Source organism: Trypanosoma theileri, assembly GCF_002087225.1.
Source record: "Trypanosoma theileri isolate Edinburgh chromosome Unknown TM35_Tth_15_V1, whole genome shotgun sequence".
Taxonomy (NCBI): Eukaryota; Euglenozoa; class Kinetoplastea; order Trypanosomatida; family Trypanosomatidae; genus Trypanosoma; species Trypanosoma theileri.
Window position 1 is genome coordinate 123,038 of NW_021639857.1, and position 16,768 is coordinate 139,805.

At 38.6% G+C, this 16,768-nt stretch overlaps 8 protein-coding genes across 8 annotated transcripts; all 8 read left to right on the forward strand.

The window, feature by feature from the left end:
* TM35_000151470 (uncharacterized protein) lies at positions 1-1,185 on the forward strand (the record flags this gene model as incomplete). Its single annotated transcript, XM_029025799.1, has 1 exon — positions 1-1,185. A coding segment is annotated over one exon (1,185 nt), but the record flags the coding sequence as incomplete, so codon positions are not given.
* Positions 1,186-1,587: 402 nt separating this feature from the next.
* Positions 1,588-2,937, forward strand: TM35_000151480 (UDP-Gal or UDP-GlcNAc-dependent glycosyltransferase; the record flags this gene model as incomplete). The annotated part of the gene is made up of 1 exon (XM_029025800.1): positions 1,588-2,937. The coding sequence occupies one exon, from the start codon at positions 1,588-1,590 to the stop codon at positions 2,935-2,937; it is 1,350 nt and encodes a 449-aa protein (XP_028882783.1).
* A 403-nt stretch (positions 2,938-3,340) lies between these two features.
* On the forward strand, positions 3,341-4,003 carry TM35_000151490 (uncharacterized protein; the record flags this gene model as incomplete). Its single annotated transcript, XM_029025801.1, has 1 exon — positions 3,341-4,003. The coding sequence occupies one exon, from the start codon at positions 3,341-3,343 to the stop codon at positions 4,001-4,003; it is 663 nt and encodes a 220-aa protein (XP_028882784.1).
* Positions 4,004-4,817: 814 nt separating this feature from the next.
* On the forward strand, positions 4,818-5,768 carry TM35_000151500 (uncharacterized protein; the record flags this gene model as incomplete). Its single annotated transcript, XM_029025802.1, has 1 exon — positions 4,818-5,768. One exon carries the CDS (start codon positions 4,818-4,820, stop codon positions 5,766-5,768), a length of 951 nt encoding a protein of 316 aa, XP_028882785.1.
* Positions 5,769-6,911: 1,143 nt separating this feature from the next.
* TM35_000151510 (uncharacterized protein) lies at positions 6,912-7,748 on the forward strand (the record flags this gene model as incomplete). The annotated part of the gene is made up of 1 exon (XM_029025803.1): positions 6,912-7,748. The coding sequence occupies one exon, from the start codon at positions 6,912-6,914 to the stop codon at positions 7,746-7,748; it is 837 nt and encodes a 278-aa protein (XP_028882786.1).
* Positions 7,749-8,041: 293 nt separating this feature from the next.
* Positions 8,042-10,039, forward strand: TM35_000151520 (uncharacterized protein; the record flags this gene model as incomplete). The annotated part of the gene is made up of 1 exon (XM_029025804.1): positions 8,042-10,039. The coding sequence occupies one exon, from the start codon at positions 8,042-8,044 to the stop codon at positions 10,037-10,039; it is 1,998 nt and encodes a 665-aa protein (XP_028882787.1).
* Positions 10,040-10,449: 410 nt separating this feature from the next.
* On the forward strand, positions 10,450-10,779 carry TM35_000151530 (translation factor SUI1; the record flags this gene model as incomplete). Its single annotated transcript, XM_029025805.1, has 1 exon — positions 10,450-10,779. The coding sequence occupies one exon, from the start codon at positions 10,450-10,452 to the stop codon at positions 10,777-10,779; it is 330 nt and encodes a 109-aa protein (XP_028882788.1).
* Positions 10,780-13,166: 2,387 nt separating this feature from the next.
* TM35_000151540 (uncharacterized protein) lies at positions 13,167-14,708 on the forward strand (the record flags this gene model as incomplete). The annotated part of the gene is made up of 1 exon (XM_029025806.1): positions 13,167-14,708. One exon carries the CDS (start codon positions 13,167-13,169, stop codon positions 14,706-14,708), a length of 1,542 nt encoding a protein of 513 aa, XP_028882789.1.
* Between the last annotated feature and the right edge of the window lie 2,060 nt (positions 14,709-16,768).

Here is a 16,768-nt window from a genome sequence, read left to right on the forward strand (position 1 = left end):
ATTCCTTCTATGCAGTCTAGCTCTTTCTCTACACCTCTTCAAACAGTACGTGTAGTGAATAAATACTTTGAAGCTAGTGTAGATATACACTCTTACGGTGGGGCACGTACTGCAGTATTGCGGGAGTCTGATTTAAACATTGAGCAACTCCAATCCTTTGGAATTGTTATTCTCATTACAACAGCAGCAGCAGCAGTAGAAAAAACTGTAGAAAAAGAAGAAAAAACAAGAACAATTCAAGAACGACTTCTTGAGGCACTTGAAAAGTGTTGTGCTGCAGACAACATAGCCCATGAGGTATCTTCTTCATTATCTCTCATTGCGTATGATGAACATCAGGGAAAAGATATTACCCGTGAACTCTCTGCGGCGGCAGAAAAAGCCCCTGTGTATATGTGGTATATTGTAGACGGCAATGCATCTAGGGATGATCTCACAACACAAGTGGATACATTACTACTACGAGCAGCAACCTCTACAAGTGATGAGACTGATATAGAGAAGAAAAAGACGAAACAAGATAGTCTGGAGGTATTACAAGATAAAGAGGATAATGATAATGATAATAATAATAATGATAAAAGTAACACCAGTACTAGTAGTAGTAATAATAGCAGTATGGATGATACTTTTTTTACGGCACCTTTTGAGGTTCTCTACGGTGTAGATGAGGAGGAGGATGCTGTTCAACACTTACGAGAGTCTATAGAGCAGCATGTATGGCCATACCGAAGTATGTTAAAAGAAACTCCCACAGAGACAACATCTCCTCTACTAAAGAAGAAGGAAGAAAATAAGGAAGAAAAAGAAAAAGAAGTTGTAGTTGTAGAGGAGGAGAAGGAGGATCTTGTGTATATTGGATGTGATCTTCCACCATATTATCTTGTAGATCCACTTACATGTAAGTCTGAATATGTTGCAGCACTTGCAATCAAAATAGAAACAAAACCTGAGATGGTTAATAATAATAATAATAATAATAATAATAATAATAATAATAATAATAATAATAATCAGCTAAACGAGAAGGAACAACAACAAAAACAACAACATGAGGATCTTATGGTATGGATGGATAAGATGAAACACTACGGTCATAAACTTCATCGCTCAGTGAGACAACGTCAGGCAGAAATACTCGCCAATAAATTAGGGGAATGTCTTGGGGCATTGGATGGATTGTAAATTATCTGTGAGAAGTGATTATTCAAGAAGACACACTAAACAAGAGGAGATAGAAAAGAGTGAATGACTCATTCTTGATATTGTATTGTTGTTGTTATTCTTCTTTTTTGTTGATTTTCCACACACACACACACATATTATATTTATATATTTATTTGTTTTGCTTTTTTGCTTTATTCTTGTGGTATACATAAAGGTAAAGATCCTCGTCGTATACAGTTTACTGAAGTGGTATAATATATATATATATTTCTTATGGAATCTATTCTTTTTTTTTTCTTTTTTAAAGATTTTTCTTTCTTTCACTTCCTTCCTTATCATTTTATTATTATTATTATCTTTGTATACAAGTGAACGTGGGGTATTCTTATTTATATATATATATATATTACTATTTTAAGAATGCTACGAGGATTATTGGTGCGTCGACGTATGGGACGAAAGGTGCGGAAATCCACTCCGCTTCTTTGGTTGTTGTGTATTTCACTGCTGGTGGTAGTATTCTTATACTATGGCTACTCCTATTACTTCACAGCAGATGGGACCACAAATAGATCTGTGAAATCTGAAGAACAACAATTAGAAGAAGAAGATGATAATACAGAAGGTGAGATGCCGTGTTTTGCATCCCACACAACAAATACTACAACCAATAGAACTCATGATATCACTACATTATTAGCGTTACGTCATATTCGTAAAAATGTACGTAAGACTTGGCAACAGTATAAATATCTCGTCGTGTTGGGCATTCCATCGATGGATGCCCCTCCGCAGCGGCGACGGCGTGCCCTTCAACGGGCCTCTTGGCTGCGGTATCGTGAGGTCGCCACCCGCGCGAATGGATTTAAGGCGCCGCTGCTCGTTCTCTTCGCCCTCGCCCGCCCCCCGCCGCTGGTCTCGTTGACGCCACTCACCCCGCAGTCGGCGCTGGCGCGGGGCCGTCGGGTGTATTCAATGGCCGCCCACGCCGAGGCCGCCAGTCGGCAGGATGTCCTCCTCTTCCCGCAGTGCGATGCCGCGGCGAAAACAAGAAAACACAGCGGCGGCGGCGGTCATTGGGGACTCGCCGCGGAAGTTGGGACGAGTGCGAAGAGTTTTATGTGGTATCGACTCGCCCTGCGATTGGCTCCCAATGCGGCATATATTGCCAAAGCAGATGATGATATCTTTCTGCGCGTCCCACAATATTTAGCAGATCTCAATACATTACCCCGAGATGGGCTTTACTGGGGTCGTATCATGCCATGGTGGCCACGTAAAGGGAATAAACAACAAGTCTTTTACTTTGCTGGTGGGATGTGTATTACCATGTCAAGAGATGTTGTTCAACATGTTATTGAATATACTCCACTACAACGTATATTATCTACACCTGTAGATGAAGAAAGTTTAGGGGAAGGAAAAACTAAAAATGCCACACTTATAGCGTATTTTAAATCTTTAAATGCAGATCATGAAGATATTATGATCGGACGAGTTCTCTATGAGACAAAACATCCAGGAATTATATTTGTACCTGAAAAAAAATGTCGTTTCCATGATGTGCATGTGGGAGCAAATAAAGCCCCCATCACTGCTCAATCCGTTGTAGTTCATCACCTGCGTGAGAACGAGTATGCAGAGCTTTTAAGACGATTTCCTGAGGAAGGAAATGATAGTGAAAATAAAGTAAAACCAGTATTGTTTACACGTATCCCAGGTCCAATGGGAGTAGTAGGCGAGGCTCAATATGTGTACTCTTGCAGATAGAGTGAGAGGAACCACTACAACAACTACAACAACTACAACAACAACAACGAAAATATTTTAATGGATGTGATTAACCAGAAAAAGAAACGTCTACGTATATTGTCCGTAGTTTATTGTGTACTATATAAACAACCAGTACCAATATATATATATATATATTTTTCTTCGCTCTATTCCTTGTCTTTCTAGCATTCTTGTCATTTATTCATATGTATGTCTTAACCAATTTACTAATGGAAGGTTTTTTTTTCTTTTTACATTTCTGATTCATTTATTGTTTTCTTTTTTTTTTCTATTTTTGCGACATTTTCTTTTTGCCACATCACATTACAAAGAAAAGTACTCAGATTAGGATACACACTCAAACCTACCACTATATACATAGAGAGAAAGAAAAACGTATATGGGGTTTCGTGGGCGTGGCGAACGTAGACCTTATAGAGGCAGAACTACTTCTGCTACTTCATCATCTCCTTCTACTGCTACATCCAGCAATGGCGACATTCCCATTAATCTCTCTTTTGGTAACTTTGAGTTTGAGGACATGAAGCGACTTGGCCGTCGTGGTGGTGGTGTACGTGAGATAGCCACACTTCTCCGTCATGCCCAGCGGCAGTCGGCGGCCCACTCCAACATGTTGCGCAGTGTGGAGGGATTGGAACAGCGAAATGCCGAACTGCTCGATACCGCCATGCGACGGGCGGCAGGTGTGAAGGTGAAGGATGATCCCAAACGTCTGGCAAAGGCACTCGCAAAGCGACGTAATAAAAAGCGAAGTTCTGCAAAGAAATGGGCGGAAAGAATGCAAAAGTTACAAAAGTCGGTGGATAATGTAGTAGAGGACCGTTCAGTGGCGCGACAGACGGCTAAAGCTCAACGAGAAATGAAAAAAAATAAGAAGAAGGAGAAACAGACGCCACAAAAATCGGTAGATAAACGTTCAGGTGGTGGTGGTGGTGGTATGGCTACGAAGAAGGCCAAAAAGAGTAATGATAAGAAAGGGAAAGGTCGTGGTGGAAAAGACAAAGGTAAGGGAAAGACAAAGAAATTTGGTGGGAAAAAGTAAATCACACCAAAAGGAGAAGAATTAAGAAGAAGAAGCAGGAAGAAACTAAAAAAACAAAAAATAAAGAGAGTCAAATGATGGGTTGACAAGTGGATTCTAGCGCTCTTTAGTGAGAGCGATAACGTTTCTATGGTGAATACGAACAGAGAGGTGTAACTGTATTCAGTGTGTGACATGTACCTATGCCCACAAGGATTCTCTGAAGTGTGTGATTACCTCTATATATATATATATATATTGGTATTTTGAATGTCAATGTCCACGTTGTATGTACTAACATGGAGTTGGTGGCTTTTCTCACGTATTTGTGTGTCTGTGTCTGTGTTACAAGTAACACCTGGAAGTATTACAAGAACATCGATTAAATTACTAACTCAGAAAACAAAGCTGTCTCATAATAAGCTTGTGAGGATACGACGCATATTTTTTTAAAAAAAAAATAAGGTATGTCGTTGTGATGCTGTTGATGATGATGATGGGAGTTATAATTTCTTTCTTTTTTATTGTTGGGGTTGTGATTTCTCTCTTTCTCTCTCTCTCTCTCTCCCTCTCGGTTTATTGATTTCACACTTGTTTTTTTTTTTGTTTTCTAATCCTTTCTTTCTGTATAGGCAGTTCAGGTGTATATTTTTTTTCTTCTTGCATTAGTTTGAAGACGGTACGAAGAACGCAATCGAAAGCAATATAAAAAAAGAAAGGAAAAAAGAAAAGAAAAAGAAAAAACAGAAAAAAGAGAGGTGAAAACGTATAAAGAGTAGTTTTTTAAAAACAAAAAAGAAAAAAAGAAAGAGAAGAAACGCAAAAAAAAAAAAAAATGTTACGTCGTTTCCACATTTCTGCTGTTTCCCGCACAGTTCCCACATTACCTGTGGCCTCTGCCCTTGCGGCCGGCCGTTGTTTCCTGCATTTACAGTCCCCATCGCCTGTGTGTACGGCGCCGCCGTTATCATCTCCACGTAGTTCCTCTGCTATCATGAGAACGACCAGCGCCACTTCCGCCCTTCACTTGTCCAAGCGCCATCTCAGCCTCTGTTCAACCCGATATATGCGAGGTGTGGGTTCCATTCGCCCGCAGAACTCCCCGATGAACTTTGGCGGCTCCAGCAGTTCTGGCAACAGCACGGCGGAGAGTCTCACACCTTATGTCCGGCAGCATCTCTCTCGCGTGTACGGCCTCCTTGCGGCTGGCTGCGGGGTGGCGGGTGTTGGCTCGCTGCTGATGTTTGCCACGCCGCTTGGGCAGTCGATGCCTTTTTGGCTGCCGATGGTGGGCGGGTTTGTGCCGCTGCTGTGGCTCTCCTTCGCCCCGCCCGCCAACCCGTCGCTGCGGCTCGGCCTCTACTTCGCCTTCACGCTGCTGGAGGGCATGGCCCTCGCCCCGCTGGTCGCCATCACACTCGCAAAGGGAGTGCTCGGCACCGCCCTCGTACTCACAGGCGCCGTCTTTTGCGGATTCAGCGCAGCGGCATTACTCGCCCCACGGGCCTCCTTACTCGCATTGCAGGGGCCATTGTTTGGAATGCTTATTGGGATGGTCGCTATTTCGGTACTGAATATCTTTTACCCAACCGCATTCGCACACTCCCTTATTCTCTATGGAGGTCTAGCCCTCTTCTCGCTCTTCGTGTCGGTAGACACGCAGGCGATGATTGAACGTGCTAGGTGTGGCGCCGGTGATCACGTGCAGGACGCACTGCAGATGTTCCTCAACGTGGTGAATATCTTTGTACGCATCGCCCAGATTTTGGGATCCATGGAGCGTTAAGAAAAGAAAAAAAAAGAAAAAAAAAAACACAGCGCGCGCCCATAATATATATGTATATATATTATATATATAATATATATAATGTATCTCTATCTGTGTGCGAGAGAGTGTGAGAGAGTGGATGCTTCGGTGAAGTGCGGGAATATAAAGAAGAAACTATACATCTCAGTGATGATCATCTGAATTTGTTATCCATGGACTCTTTTAGCTAGACGTTCATGGTTTGTATTCTACTGTACCATTTTTCCTCTCGCTTCACACAAACAAACATGCATAAGGGAATATGTGGCACGGCCCGAAAAGCGAAAAAAAAAACAAATTGTGACGAAGAAGGGTTCCAATTAGAGAAGAGCCAATCAAATCAAAAAAAAAGAGAAAACTGATGGAGAAGGTAGATTGAAATTAAAAGAAAAGAAAAGAAAAGAAAAAAAAATTTAAAGAGGAAATAAAGAAAGAAAAGATAGAAAAAAAAAGAAAAAAATTAAAGCAAATAAAAAAGCAGCGGCTTTTGGTATTCTGTACCCAAGGAGTAGAAGGATGGCATCATTATTCTTCTTTTTGTTTCTGTTTGTTTGGTATTTTTCTTGTTCGAGACGCTTTTTTTTTTCTTTGTGCTTCCTTCTTGTTTCTTCTTTGACCGTTGTTTTTGTTTGTTGTTCTTCTGGGAACAGAAAAACCATTTACGTTTGATGAGAACTTTTCTCTCTTCTTTTTTTGTTTTCAGGATTTGCCGTGTATTGTTTTTTCTGCTGCTATTATTATGATTTTAATTTTCTTTAAAGAAGAAAAATAAGGACAACGCGAGCACAACATATATGCAGGTAGTACTAAAACTGCAAAACTCCAAACAATGAAGGGAGAACTATCTATGTGCATACATATAATATTTATATATATATATGTATGATCATTGTATTTTTTTCTTCTTCTTCTTCTTTTTCTTCTTTCTTACCATTTCCAATCTTGACTTGTTTTTCTTTTTTCTTCCACACAAAGGATTCCTTCACGTGTAACAAACAAAAAAAAAAGAACCTAATTCACTTTCTTTTATTTGTTTTATTTTTTTTTCTTTCTTCATCTCTACATCTATATTTACCTATTTTTCTCTCTTTCTTTCTTTTTTTCTTTTTTTTGTTTGTATCGATGCTGGATGCCTGTAGTACACGAAGAGAAGAGGAGAAGAGAAGAAAAGCCCTGTATGTTATGAGCAGCCGCAGCAGTAGTGGTGATGACGATAATGATAGACGTTGGGATGTGGAGGAATCCCGCCGACCTCGACGGGCCAATCGCGGCAATTTACTGCAGGAACTTCTCGAAAAAGGTCTAAACTCCGATGAGGAACACTTATTAAATGATCTCAGCGATGCCACCACCGACAGTACCTTCAGTGCCAGTGGTGAAGAGGCGATGGATGAAATCGACAGCGACTTCTCCGATGAAGAAGTAGAAGGAGTCTTGGACGGTGAAGAAGTGGAAACAGAGGCAATGCTCCAACAACGCGAACGACAGGAGCGGAAAAAAGAACGTCAACAGGCATTACGCCGCATGGGAGGCACACAACGCGGAGGAACGGCAAATACCGCCAAACCCCCCACTTTGCGATTACGACCGCCGCCCACTATTCCACTGGAGGAACGACTGCGGGCGGCACACAAACGGGCCCGTGAAGTTCGGGCCGCCGCCGCCTCCGCAGTGACGGGAGAACGAGAAGAAATGAACTTAACAACCGGTGGCGGGGCCGCACAATATAATGTGGGAGCCACCATGACGAGACGAAGACGACCACACCGTACACGAGGGGGAACAGGAATAACAACAATAACAACAACAACAACAACAGGAATGAATGGAGAAGAAGATGGGGGGGAAGTGAAGCAGCGTGTGATGTACACAAGCAGCAGGAGTGTACTGGAGCAGTTTGGGGTACCAGTCGTGATATCTTTCTCCAAGTGTTTACCACGGTTATTTCAAACGAAATGATATGAACTATATACGATTCGATGTTTGTTTATTATTATTTTTGTTATTGTTGTGATGGTTTTGAAGAAGTGATGGAAGAGAAAAAGAAAATGATGGGTCGTAACCTTTTTTTTCTTCTTCTTCTTCTTTATTATTCATTTTTTTTGTTGTTTCTACACTTGGTAATCCTGTATTTCTTCTCTTTTTTTTTCTTTATTTTGGGTTCTCTTACAATAATAGTAAGAGACTGACTGTATTTATTCCGTTTAAATAATAATAATAATAAAAAGAAAAATAATAATAGAATAGCCATCATGACAAGTCTACCAAGTGAAGAGGAAAGAGAATGTTTCCATCAAATAGTCTGTACACTTCCCAACATATTATCCACTCTATGGCAGCAAAAGCAAAAACAAAAACAAAAGGAAGAAGAAGAACAAGAAGGGAAATTACGTATAGTGAGATTAATAGCTCAGCTTCATCGTATGTTAGATATTGCCGCTCAGCTTCTCACGTCTCCAGTCACGAATCGTATTGAATTTGAACGGGTTTTACTTCTCTTGGATGAGAAGACTAATATATTTTTTGATCTCTTGCGGCGTATTCTTTTAATGAACTCTCATGAAAGAGAAGGTAATAATAATCATTATCATGGGATATTATTATCTATACCAGATATACAGTTTGAATGCTTACAACTTCTTTTACGTTTATTTTCCGATGCATTTCACAGTACGAGTAGAAGTGTGGAGTTTATACAATATTTAAAAACTGCAACTCAATCTTTACATCTTGTGGAATTACTAATGAAATACATCCCAAAGTTTCCAAAAGAGAAAAAAGAAGAAAAAGAAAAAGAAGAAGAGGCCTTGACGCCTAATGAATGTACAGCTGTTGAACTACTTACATTATTAGTAGAACATCAGTATGTGACTCACGAACTTTTATTAGGAAACTATATCGTTAAACTTACAGGACTCTGTTGTTTACATCATTCACAAGTACAGAGATGTGGAGTATACATCTTGGAATATATATTAGTTCAACAACAACAACAAGAGGAAGAAGAAGAAGAAGAAGAGATATTAAAGAGAAAATTATTATTAAACTTGACAGAAGGATATTCAGAGATGAAGATAATTAGGTGGATGAGTGAAGAGGCGTGGTTAAACCTCATTACGGCACTCACATCACCTAATTTATCTCTTCATCAAATACATATACTCACTTCATTAATGTTATTGTCTCTACCTATGATGTTAAGTCAATATAAAGAAGATATACATGCCTCTATTACACTTCTTATCCGTTCACTGTTGAAAATTATCATTCACACATATTCTTTATCGTTACTACATTCATTCTTTCCATCTACGTGGATTGCCACTGCTGGGAAAGAGGAGAGACTACCTTCTCTGGTCTTCTCAGATCAGCATAAATTATCTCCATTATTTCTCCTGCGGCAGTTATTGTCTTGTAAGACTGAACTCATTCATTCTATTTCTATGAAACCCATTTTAGAAATTTTACTTTATTCTGATAGAGAAGTAGAGGGATATTTATTGTTTGTGATGATTCAACTCTGGATGCACTGTGGTCGTGGGACGGAATTGTTATTTGTTCTTAGTATGGAAAATAGTCTGCGGGCACGATTATATCATTTAATAGAAAGTTCACAAAATACCGGTATAATAGCAGTAGTGCCTCTTCTCTTATGTATAGGAAGAAACTCTGCGTGTGTGGCCTCACGTGAATTGCGTGAACTTCTCTCATCATCATCCTCATCATCATCATCATGTGAACAGTACCCACTGGGTTTTTATTATCTGCAATGTTTGCTTGATATCCTCTCCGTATGTGATGTGGGAGATAATGGGAATAATAATAATAATAATAATAATAATAATAATAATAATAATAATAATAAATTACCGTTTATACGATTGCACATGTATGATCTAGATGGATCTTTAGTGAATGATGTGTTATTTGTGGATTTATTATACCCAACAGCATGGGAGGAGTTATTAGTATTGCAGGAGGCTTCTATGGCACTTTTACAGCCATTAGAGAAACGTCCTAAAACATCACGTTTATTAGAATTACGTAATTCTCTTGGTATTGCACGGTATAATTACTTTAATCATAATAATAATAATAATTACTCTTCTATCTCTTCTTATGCTTGTGGAGATCATATTAGGAATGATTGTAGTGAAGATGGTATAGACCAATGGAGACGACATCAAGTGTTAACAGCTGCTCTCTGTTGTGTACTCTTTATGCCTTATTGTCCCACTACTGATGAGTAGTAATATGGATGCGGAATAGGGTGGGGGGTGGGAATCTTTCGGTAAAGACAGTAAAAGTAAAACAAAAAAAAAAATAAGCGTTAAGGGGAATTTCAAGTATTTTTTTTTTTTTTGTATCCTTGTGTATTTGCTTATTTTCTGGTTGTTATATATATGTTTCTTTCTTTTTTATTATTTTTTTTTATTTTATTGCATCTTCCTTCACATAGTACTTCTGTATATTTTTTTCTCTTTACTCTTATTATACTTGTCTATCACTGCTACCCCTTATCTCTCTATCTATCTCTATCAATATTATTTCTTCCTCTCTCCCTCTATCTTTATTTATATATATATAATAGAGTGTATTCACACGCACATACACGCACAGTTGTATATATTTATATAAATATAAATATTGACGTTTACTAATGATGAACGCCGATCTTGCAGTTGTGACGGACCAGCAGCAGCGCAGTGTGCAGGATGCCCTCGGCGCCCACAAGGTTCACATTCGTGTGCAGCAGCGTAAAGGCAAGAAGTTCGTCACATCTGTGCAGGGACTCAATCAGGCATTAAATTTCCGCCGCATCAATCGTGAGTTCCAGCGGCGTTGGGGTTGCAATGGGACTGTGATTGAGACCCCAGAGGCGGGAATTGTCATTCAGCTGCAGGGAAATTGGAGTGAGGAGATTCGACAGTTCCTGCTGGCGGAGAATATGGCCACTGAGCAGAATTTAGAGATCCACTCACTGAGTTAAACTGTTTTTTTTTTTTTTTCTTTCTTTCTCTTTTTCTTTGTTCTTTCTTTCTTTTTTTTCTGTGAGTGGAAAGAGAGAGAGAGAGAGAGAGAAAGAGAGAGAGAGGTGTGTGTGGATGTGTGGTTGGTTGGTTGGTCGCTCGATGTTTATGGGATGAAAGGAGAAAAAAAGAAGGTAATAATGAGAAGGTGGTGGGTAAACCGTAAAGAATAGGAAGAGTGTAATACTGTTTTTTTTTTTCTTCTTTGTTCTTTCTTCTTTTTTTTCTTCTTCTTTTTCCTTCTTCCTTCTCTTATTTATTTATTTCCCTTTTTTTTTGCTTTTCTTTTGTTTTTTTTCTCTTCTTTTGTCGTCTTCTACATTTTGTTTGTATGATGATAGTCCATTCTTCTTTTCTTTTTCTTCTTGTTGTTATTATGACTTGTTGAAAGCCCATGGAGAGTTAAAATCGTGAGATATTAACAACAACCGTAATAATAAGAGAGAGAGAGGAGAATGGGGAGGAACAAAGTAAAAATAATAATAATAATAATAATTAATAAAATAATGGTAGAGCTGAGAAGAAAAAGGGAAAAAATAAAAAAAGAAGAAGATTGAATGCGTAGATGAATGGAGTGGAAATAGGTGTGGGGAATATTATTATCTATTCGTGTATGTACTTTTGTGTAAAGATAAAAGATAAATAATACGGAGGAAGAAAGGAAGAAAAAAGAAAGAAAGAAACAATTGAATGGCTTTCACACCATTTTTACACATTTATATATATATTTATATAAATATGTTGTTATTATCTATTAATTGATTATGCTGGAGAGAATCGAGAAGAATCTAAGTGAAAAGAAAAAAGAGAGAGAAAAAAAAAAGAATGAAAAAAAAAAATTATATACACTGTTCTTGTATAGCTGTGTAAATAACTTCAAACTAACACAGAGATGCAAAAAAAAAAAAAAAAAAAAACTGTGTAGAAACGTTAAAAAGAGAGAGAGTATTTTTATATATTTCTTTCCTTATATATATATATATTCCCTATGATGGTAGAGAATACTATTCTACATGGAATTGATAAATGATATTATATATATTCATATCAACTATAATTTCCTTCTGTTCTTCTTCTTTTCTTATTTGTGTGTTTAGTTCAAGTTTTTTTCTGGACTCTTGACAGGACATTCTTGCTGGTCACATCTAGCAGTGGACAGGCGTTTCTGCCCCACAGTGCACAGGACACACAGACAGAAGAAAAGAAAAGAGAAGAAAAAAGAGAAGAGAAGAGAAACGTCCATATATATATATAGATATATATATTGACTCAACACAACATTCCGCTTCATCTGCGTATATTAGGTAAGTACTTCTACTGCCGGTATTATTATTGTTGTGATTAATATTATTCTCTTTCTCTCTCTCTCTCTTTTTCTATCATCTTTTTTTTTTCAGTTCCTTTTGACGGATATATATATATAAAGGATAAACGTCAACGTGACTGTGTATTTGTGTGTGGTACTTCTGGACTCACTTATTCATCAGTAATAAGAAGCCGCAGCAAATCATTAACAGCAACTTGGATTGTTTGACTGTGTTTATTTTTCAGCAACAATCCTTGTAATCTGTCCCCTATTGTGTCAGCCACCCATTATATAAACAATACCATATATATATATATATATATATATATATATATAGTCTATCAAAGAGAGGAGGTACACAGAAGAGACCAGTGCCTGTATCTAGCTCCTAATTTCTTGCAAAAAGAGCATTACAACCACAACAAGAAAAGAAATTAAATAGAAGGAAAGAAGAAAAAAAAAAGGAAGGGGCAGCTGAGCCAAAAAAAAAAAAACTTAAGAACAAAACAAAAAACAAAAACAGAAAAACAAAATTAAAAAAAAAAGAGAGAACAAAAAAGGGGAAAGAACCACCAGAAGGATAAAAAAAAAAAAAAGAGACAAAGAAACAAATTATATAACTAAAAGGGGGAAATAAAACACACACACACGCGATTTCAGGGTGTGCGTTTTTTTTTTTTTTTTTTTTTTTTTTTTGCTTCTTTTCATATAATCTTTTCTTTTTACTCTTTTGCACTTACTGTTGTGTTATTCTTGTCGTTGTTGGCTTGGGCTTAACAATTCCATCGTAACGAGTGCGTCTATTCATTGAGGAGTACTGCGACGTATCGGAACACAGAGAGAACAGAAGAACAGAAAAAAGTCTTAAAAGAAGAAAGAAAAAAGCAATATATATATATATATATATATATTAAAAAAGAAAAAAAAAACCCTCCCAATAAGAAAAAAAAAAAGAATATATATTTATTTATATTATTAAAAACAAAACAAAAAAAAAACAAATACAAAAAAAAAAAAAATAAATAAACTCCCTCTAATTGTATGCCAAACGAACCCATGTCGTTCCTACCAGAGTTCATTCCATTGGCAAAACAAAAGGAGATGTTTGCCGTCTCTTCCTGGCGGGAATCCCCGCAGGTGACCCCCGCCGCTGCGGCCACGGCGGCCGCCCTCCCAACACTCCCCAGTCCAGCCACACTGCCGGCCGCGCAGTGCGAGAGGGACAACAACAACCCGCCGGGGAAGTCCCACCGCTCCCGCCGGGGACGCGGACGGGCAAAGACGAGCGCCGCCCAGCGACAGCAGGATGCGGATGATTACTTCGTCAACTGCGTCCTGCCGCCGGGGGTGAGCTTCGCGACCCTCAAGTCGGAGTTACTTCTTCTCTCCACCACTCCACTCCGCGCGTATGATATTGGCTCCCCGCACACACTCTTCCCACGACGCAACGGCGGGAGTGCCGGCGCCGCTGCGGAGACCGGCAACGCCGACAACGGCAGTGTGGCGGCCGCGAACACATCCACCGCCACTCCACCACCACCACAGCAACAACAACAACAGCAACAAACCACAACTTCCAACGCCACTTCTACGGCAGAAACGCCAACAGGCGCCAGTGCGGCACAGGGGCGAAAAAAGTTAAAACCAAATACCGTGGAACCCTCACCATTTCGCACGCCTATGGTGTCTGCGGGTATGACGGCGGGTGATGATTATGAGTCGCCTGGTGCCTCACTGCCGGATTTATCTCTCCCACCGTCTGTTCCATCTGAGATTCTTCTAAAAGGTCATCTCATCTCCATCTTATTTGCAGAAAGCAATGAGGCGGAGAAGGTGGCAGAGATGTTATTAAAGAAGTGGCCTCAGGCAACAGTAGCTATTGTGTCTCGTAATCGCTCTGTACTCAATACCTCACTCGTGTTAAAAGGATTACCAAGTCTTGCAAAGACAGAACGTATTATTGAGGAACTTGAAAAAGTAATTCCACAGAAACCATCCTATATTCGTCTCCACCGTGGAGAACGTGGAGTGTTTAAGAATGTTGTCTTTGTGAAGTATCATAATCGTGAGATTGCAGAGGAGAGTAAACTGCGCCTAGAACGATTCATCATTGGATCACGTCCACTGAAAGTAGAATTTAAAAAGAAAGAAAAAGCATCTACAGAGCGAGAACGTATTGCAATACTGCAGCAATTGGTAAGGAATCTTCGTGTAAGTACGGAACATGAGGGATTTATATACCAACTTGTGGATATTTCTAAGGATGAACTAAAGGCGTTAAAGCAACTCTGTCACTCCTATGATCTCTCCTTTGAACTCGGTGAGCATAGTGTGACTGTTCGACGTATTTTGCCTGGCAGTGGACGTCCATCACCCGCACTGCGACCTGGTGCTGCTCAGCAATCGTCCTTAAGTACTGTGAACTTTACACAGCCAACTCCCGCTTCACTGCGGCCTATGGGATTTAAGGGCATCAGTCACTGGCGGGAGATTCGCAATAATGCCGTGCGACTGGGAATTGCACGGCCAAAGGGACCTGGTGATGTCCCGCCGTTCGCACCAGGCCGTGGTCGTCCACTGTAAAAAGGAAAGGCAGGCAGTACCTACACAAAAAAACAGATATATATATATATATATATATAGGAGTGTGTATGTATGAGGAAGAAAAAGAAAGAAGAGAAAAGGAAAAAGATGTGGAAAAGAATAGGAGATTGAGAAAGAAAAAGAAAGAGAAGAAGGGGGAAAGGATGAATGAGTGAGTGTTGCAGAGAGAGAGAAAGAGAGAGAAAGATTAAATGTGAAAACAGAAAACGCAAAAAGGTAATTAGGAAACAGGAATGCATTTTTAAATAAGAAGGAGGAAGAGGAAGTGCTTTTTTTTTTTTCTTTTGTCGATGTATCTCATGACTCACTTTTGGGTGCTTCCTTGATTTAAAAAAAAAAAATTTTTTTTTTATGTTTCCCCCTCTGTGCGTTCTCTTATGTTTTCTTGTGTTTATATATATATTTATGGCTTTTTTGTGAAACTCTGCTGATGCGCAATTAGAAGGAAGACCAGATCATGGGATGAACACAGAGTTGCAATTTACTACACTGATGAGACTATCATCATCCACAGTGGTGGGTGAACCACCCAATAGTAGATAGAAGAGGAAGAAGAAGGAAGAAACAGCAGCAGCGAAGAGGAGAATACTAGGCTGAAGGGCAAAATGAAAAAAGGAAAAAATTTAAAATAAAAGACGATACTTGTGAGAAAGGGAAGTCACTTTTTTTTTTATAATTATTATTTTCCTTATAAGGTGGTTTTTCTTTTATTCTCTCTAAAGAAATAGTATTCGTGTTTTTTTTTTTGTTTTTTGTTTTTCCATCGTTCTCTTTTTCTTTCTTACTTATTATTGTGATTATCACTATTTTATGTTGATATGGAAGAACATTTAAGGAGGCGGTAGAGAAAGGATAGGAAGACCTGAATTCTCTTTTTCTTTTTTTTTCATTTCGCTCCCTCATTTTTTTTTTATTTTTCTTTTTTTTTCTTCTCTCTTCTTTTCTCTCTGCTTCTCTGTATATACATATATGTATGAGTGTTACCACCTACATACATATATATATATACGCTGAGTATACACCCATACAACCAGGCCTTTTTTTTTCGTTTTGTTTTTTTTTCTTTCACATTGTGTTCCTTGTTAGCCGTTTACTGGATCACTTTACCCTTTTTTTTTATCTCTTTTTTTTTTTTTTTTTTTACACGCCCTCTTTTTTTTTCTTTGTGTTTTTCTTTTTTTTTAACTGTCGCACGGTGGTACTTAGCCGAATAGCTGATTTTCTTTTCTTTTATATATTTATATTTATCTCCTCGACAGAACTCAACTTTTCATCTTCTGATGCCCCCAAAGAAACTATAGTTATCTCCAATGGTCTCTCTCTCTCTCTCTCTCTGTGTGTGTGTGTGTAAGGGAGAAAGAAAGAAGGAAAGATAATAAAGGGTGTGTAATGTAGTCGTCTTTTGTTTGTTTGTTTTTCTTTTTTCTTTCTTTCTTTCTTTCTTTCTTTCTTGGTTTTTTATTATTATTATTATTGTTATTGTTATTATTGTGCTTGGATCAGGAATGAGAGATGAAAGGAAGAAGGAATGAAGGGAATTTTAGAAAGAGAGAAAGAGAAAGAAAGAGGAGAGAGGAGAGAGAGAGAGATATATAATGAAAGAAAGAGAGAAAATAGATGGAGAGATATGGAGAAGAGACTGTGATGAGTATACTAATTATCTTGTCAATAATCTCCTTGTACTAATACTGCGAATAATAGCGTTTCTCCTTCGTCTCTGTCAGCTGTTTTCCTTATATTTATTTATATTTATATAACCAAAATACACATACACACTGAGGTATTAAACAGAGAGAAAAAAAAGGAAGTCGTCTATTTCTCTTCTTCTTCTTCACACATACACACACACACACGCACAGAGGGAGAGAAATATATATATACTTTCTATTTGATTACAGTGTATGTGAGGAATGTCTTAACAGGGTTCATGAGAGTTTCCTGTTGCTAAAGTATTTGTACGCCCCACCAGCACTTTCTTTAATGAGTTTCACTAAACAGTGGGCCAGCAGTGATATTTGGTGCCTTTACAAATGTGTAAA